The 6,000-nt window shown below is 41.4% G+C and overlaps 2 protein-coding genes across 2 annotated transcripts in view; both read right to left on the reverse strand. All coding sequences in view use genetic code 12, as the record gives it.

Moving 5' to 3' along the window:
• Nucleotides 1-161: 161 nt before the first annotated feature.
• RJT20DRAFT_131131 (uncharacterized protein) lies at nt 162-1,238 on the reverse strand. The gene has a single exon (XM_064917932.1). It carries the CDS (start codon nt 987-989, stop codon nt 372-374), a length of 618 nt encoding a protein of 205 aa, XP_064771817.1. The 5' UTR covers nt 990-1,238; the 3' UTR covers nt 162-371.
• A 3,918-nt stretch (nt 1,239-5,156) lies between these two features.
• Nucleotides 5,157-6,000, reverse strand: part of RJT20DRAFT_100124 (Hyphally-regulated cell wall protein) — a gene marked incomplete at both ends in the record, with an annotated part of 1,011 nt that continues 167 nt past the window's right edge. The window contains one exon of the mRNA XM_064915612.1: nt 5,157-6,000. This exon is cut by the window's right edge and continues 167 nt beyond it. Coding sequence (XP_064771818.1) covers nt 5,157-6,000 — 844 coding nt within the window.

The following is a 6,000-nucleotide window of genomic DNA, read 5'->3' on the forward strand; positions in this document are numbered from 1 at the left end:
GGTGGTGGCTAAATTGCAATCACACTGACAACAAGATCGGAACAAAATCGAATGACAAAATCCGGGTAATACGAAATATCTCGTAATACCAAATTTGTCTGCAAAATCAAAAAGTGGAGGGATATCACATAGTATTGAACTTTACATATACTCTAAATAACAATTGTATTAAATTAAATAGCAAATCTATGGCATGACGAATATAAAATAGCGAAAAATAAAAGAATGAAACACGAAGTAATATAATAAATCCATTAATAGACTGGAAACTCTAGTAGCCTTATTGCAAATGGGTCTAATGGCGTAACATAATCGAAAACGGATTTGTCTTAGCAGCTTTATCCATTTGCCCATGAAAATCGAAAAACGTATCAAACGTATATAGAAATCAAACAAATGATGAAAGCAAAAGGTAACAGAATTGCTGGAAGCAATTTGTTGGAAGACCCTTCGTATGTGTTGATAGCTGGAGACGCATCTCCAGAAACTCCAGACTCCGCCGAAGATATTGAGGCAGAAGTTGGTTCTGACTTGCTAGTATCAGCAGTAGCGATGGAAGTAGAAGAAGTATCAGAAACGGAGGCTGTGTTAGAAGATGCATTTGCATCATTAATTTCTGAAGGAGATACAAGATTTGAAATATCAGACGTGCCTATATTGGCACCGGTATTCAATTCAGATTCCGCGTATTGAGATTCAGGTTCAGAGTCACCATTTTCCACATCAGAATAACTTCTGGAGGTCGTGTAAGTTGAAACCTTTCCATATGGACCAGTGACAGTTACCGCAGAGGTGTCACACTCTGTAACCGTTTGCGTTAACACTAAAGTAGTAGTATAAGTAGTGACTATACCATCCACTCCAGTCTCAATTATAGTTGTGGTTATAATATCATTAGACTCGCTTGCACTTGATGGTACTTGAGTTGAAACCAACATTCCACTATCAGGTAAATCTACCGTCATACTCAAAATATCACTAGTAACCATAGAATCACTCAATACGCCTGAATAAGTACCAGTCGAATTACTGTAATACTCCGATGATCCCTTTATTAGAGAATACTCAGTTCGTACTTCAACAACCAAAGTGTCAGTTCCACCCTCAGTATCAGTGAAAGTTTCAGTAGTCACAGAAGTTCCTGTCCAAGTAGAAGTGATGGTCGTTTGTGGGTTACCTGTGAATTCCGAAGATGGGTAATCAGTTGGTACTTCAACAACCACAGTGTCAGTTCCACCCTCAGTATCAGTGAAAGTTTCAGTAGTAGTGAATGTTCCTGTCCAAGTAGAAGTGATGGTAGTTGGGTTGGCACTGGCATCTAATGAAGAATAGTCAGTAGGCACCTCGACAATTACAGTGTCAGTTCCACCCTCAGTATCAGTGAAAGTTTCAGTAGTAGTGAATGTTCCTGTCCAAGGAGAAGTGATGGTAGTTGGGTTGGCACTGGCATCTAATGAAGAATAGTCAGTAGGCACCTCGACAATTACAGTGTCAGTTCCACCTTCAGTATCAGTGAAAGTTTCAGTAGTAGTGAATGTTCCGGTCCAAGGAGAAGTGATGGTAGTTGGGTTGGCACTGGCATCTAATGAAGAATAGTCAGTAGGCACCTCGACAATTACAGTGTCAGTTCCACCCTCAGTATCAGTGAAAGTTTCAGTAGTAGTGAATGTTCCTGTCCAAGGAGAAGTGATGGTAGTTGGGTTGGCACTGGCATCTAATGAAGAATAGTCAGTAGGCACCTCGACAATTACAGTGTCAGTTCCACCCTCAGTATCAGTGAAAGTTTCAGTAGTAGTGAATGTTCCTGTCCAAGTAGAAGTGATCGTCGTTTGTGGGTTACCTGTGAATTCCGAAGATGGGTAATCAGTTGGTACTTCAACAATTACAGTGTCAGTTCCACCCTCAGTATCAGTGAAAGTTTCAGTAGTAGTGAATGTTCCTGTCCAAGTAGAAGTGATGGTCGTTTGTGGGTTACCTGTGAATTCCGAAGATGGGTAATCAGTTGGTACTTCAACAATTACAGTGTCAGTTCCACCCTCAGTATCAGTGAAAGTTTCAGTAGTCACAGAAGTTCCTGTCCAAGTAGAAGTGATGGTCGTTTGTGGGTTACCTGTGAATTCCGAAGATGGGTAATCAGTTGGTACTTCAACAACCACAGTGTCAGTTCCACCTTCAGTATCAGTGAAAGTTTCAGTAGTAGTGAATGTTCCTGTCCAAGGAGAAGTGATGGTAGTTGGGTTGGCACTGGCATCTAATGAAGAATAGTCAGTAGGCACCTCGACAATTACAGTGTCAGTTCCACCCTCAGTATCAGTGAAAGTTTCAGTAGTAGTGAATGTTCCTGTCCAAGTAGAAGTGATCGTCGTTTGTGGGTTACCTGTGAATTCCGAAGATGGGTAATCAGTTGGTACTTCAACAATTACAGTGTCAGTTCCACCCTCAGTATCAGTGAAAGTTTCAGTAGTAGTGAATGTTCCTGTCCAAGTAGAAGTGATGGTCGTTTGTGGGTTACCTGTGAATTCCGAAGATGGGTAATCAGTTGGTACTTCAACAATTACAGTGTCAGTTCCACCCTCAGTATCAGTGAAAGTTTCAGTAGTAGTGAATGTTCCTGTCCAAGTAGAAGTGATGGTCGTTTGTGGGTTACCTGTGAATTCCGAAGATGGGTAATCAGTTGGTACTTCAACAATTACAGTGTCAGTTCCACCCTCAGTATCAGTGAAAGTTTCAGTAGTCACAGAAGTTCCTGTCCAAGTAGAAGTGATGGTCGTTTGTGGGTTACCTGTGAATTCCGAAGATGGGTAATCAGTTGGTACTTCAACAACCACAGTGTCAGTTCCACCTTCAGTATCAGTGAAAGTTTCAGTAGTAGTGAATGTTCCTGTCCAAGGAGAAGTGATGGTAGTTGGGTTGGCACTGGCATCTAATGAAGAATAGTCAGTAGGCACCTCGACAATTACAGTGTCAGTTCCACCTTCAGTATCAGTGAAAGTTTCAGTAGTAGTGAATGTTCCTGTCCAAGTAGAAGTGATCGTCGTTTGTGGGTTACCTGTGAATTCCGAAGATGGGTAATCAGTTGGTACTTCAACAACCACAGTGTCAGTTCCACCCTCAGTATCAGTGAAAGTTTCAGTGGTAGTGAATGTTCCTGTCCAAGGAGAAGTGATGGTAGTTGGGTTGGCACTGGCATCTAATGAAGAATAATCAGTAGGCACCTCGACAATTACAGTGTCAGTTCCACCCTCAGTATCAGTGAAAGTTTCAGTAGTCACAGAAGTTCCTGTCCAAGTAGAAGTGATGGTCGTTTGTGGGTTTCCTGTGAATTCCGAAGATGGGTAATCAGTTGGTACTTCAACAATTACAGTGTCAGTTCCACCTTCAGTATCAGTGAAAGTTTCAGTAGTAGTGAATGTTCCTGTCCAAGGAGAAGTGATGGTAGTTGGGTTGGCACTGGCATCTAATGAAGAATAGTCAGTAGGCACCTCGACAATTACAGTGTCTGTTCCACCCTCAGTATCAGTGAAAGTCTCTGTTGTGGTGAAAGTTCCAGTCCAAGTAGATGTAATAGTATTTGTTGGGTTGCCGTTTGATGCATAAGAAGATGGCAGATTATCGGATATGTGTTCAGCACTTGAAGACGAAGAAATGGTAGGCCCATCAGAGCTGGACTGTACGGAAGAAGAATTTAGATTATTTGAGCCATCAGAACTAGACTGAGCAGACGAAGATTCAGCTGTAGAAATTTTAACAGAGCTTGATTCAGAGCTTGATTCTTCATCAGTTGAGGATTGAACTAAGGAAGTTTCAACAGAGCTTGATTCAGCAGTTGATGACTCAGCAGTTGACACTTCAGCAGTTGATGATTCAGCAGTTGATGATTCAGAAGTTGATGATTCAGCAGTAGAAGATTCAGTTGAAGAAGATTCAGCAGTAGAAGATTCAGTTGAAGAAGATTCAGCAGTAGATTCTTCAACAGTTAATGATTCAGCAGTTGATGATTCAGAAGTTGATGAATCAGCAGTTGATGAATCAGCAGTAGAAGATTCAGTTGAAGAAGACTCGGCTGAGGATGTTACAACAGAACTTGATTCAGCAGTTGATAATTCAGCAGCAGAAGATTCAGTTGAAGAAGATTCAGCAGTAGATGACTCAGCTGAGGATGTTTCAGCAGAACTTGATTCAGCAGAGCTTGACTCTTCAGCTGTTGACTCTTCAGCTGTTGACTCTTCAGAAGTTGATGATTCAGCAGTAGAAGATTCAATTGAAGAAGATTCAGCAGTAGAAGATTCAACAGTTAATGATTCAGCAGTTGATGATTCAAAAGTTGATGATTCAGCAGTAGAAGATTCAGTTGAGGATGTTTCAGCAGAACTTGATTCCGCAGAGCTTGACTCTTCAGCTGTTGACTCTTCAGCTGTTGACTCTTCAGAAGTTGACGATTCAGCAGTAGAAGATTCAGTTGAAGAAGATTCAACAGAACCTGATTCCGCAGAGCTAGATTCTTCAACAGTTGATGATTCAGAAGGTGATGATTTAGCAGTAGAAGATTCAGTTGAAGAAGATTCAGCAGTAGATTCTTCAACAGTTGATGATTCAGAAGGTGATGATTCAGAAGGTGATGATTCAGCAGTAGAAGATTCAGTTGAAGAAGATTCAGCAGTAGATGACTCAGCTGAGGATGTTTCAACAGAGCTTGATTGAGCTGAGGATGATTCAGGATCAACTGTGATAGTTATTGTTTCTGTTCCTCCCTCAGTTTCTATTTCAGTCTCGGTTTCGGTGACGATTTCAGTTGTTGTTGAGATGTCAAGAATCACTGTTTCCGTTTCAGTTCCTCCTTCGGTTTCTATTTCAGTGACTGTCTCAGTGACAAAGTCAGTCCATGTAGACACAATAGTTGTTTCGGGATTTGAAGTCGCGTCAAGTATCTCACTATCAGTATCTACCAATGTCCCAGTTTCTGAAGTATTGGATGTATTATCATCCAAAGTAGTACTAGTATCGTCTGAGGAAACAGTAGAGTTGGAACTGCTTGCGGCGGAGGGAACTTCTATGATAACAGTATCTGTTCCTCCAATGGTGTCTGTGAATGTCTCAGTGGTAGTGAAAGTCCCAGTCCAGCTTGATGTGATAGTCGTGGTTGCATTAGGTATATCAGCTGGAGCTTGTGGAGGAGCAGGACATTCATTACATTGTGATGGTCGACCTGATTGCGGAGGAGGCCCAGAGTACGAAATTCCACCATTATCAAGATAAGCTGCGCCAGGGCCCCAGTCGGCTCTTCGTATTCTCATCAAGGAAGTATCATATCCTGGACCAATAACAACTTGATAAGTGAAACCACCGGTCGTAATGAATAAGGTATTACCGTCATATTCGAAGCTTTGAATAACAGTACTAAAACCGACGACGTTGTTGTTACCCCATCCGGCAACATGGAGTGGTTTATTGGTAGGGTAAGTATCAATCCGTATAGTGGAAGAGCTGGTACTAAGGTATATAAGCTGGCCTTCCAGCATATACCTAGTATTGACATTTGTAGCCCAGAAATTCGAACTAAGTCCGACATCCCAACAACCATTTCCTTGCACAATAGAAGCCTGGAAGAAAATATCCTGATATATACAAACTGTACCATCATTAGTAATAGTTTGGCCATCAAGACCGATGTGAGCTGTTCCCCCCGTCCTCGAGTTATATTGATAAAATATGATAGTACCTCTATTAATGAAGCTATCTCTAGGCTGAATGCCAAATGTACACCCACCACTAGTACCTATACCAGCAAACCACACCATACCATTATTCTCGAAAGAACCACCATTCCAGTTCCAAGTTGGTGCTGATGTAGCGTTTCCATCATCCAAAACTATCCATCCATTATTGATACATTTATTATCCGTGCCAACAAGGTCAACAGTCATACCTGTTGTGACTTCTTTGTTGGTTACGTAAAGACGACCATTAATTATTACATCTTCATAGAAATTGTGAGTCGTT

This window comes from Scheffersomyces xylosifermentans (assembly GCF_036884685.1).
Source record: "Scheffersomyces xylosifermentans strain CBS 12540 chromosome Unknown RJT20scaffold_8, whole genome shotgun sequence".
Classification (NCBI taxonomy): domain Eukaryota; kingdom Fungi; phylum Ascomycota; class Pichiomycetes; order Serinales; family Debaryomycetaceae; genus Scheffersomyces; species Scheffersomyces xylosifermentans.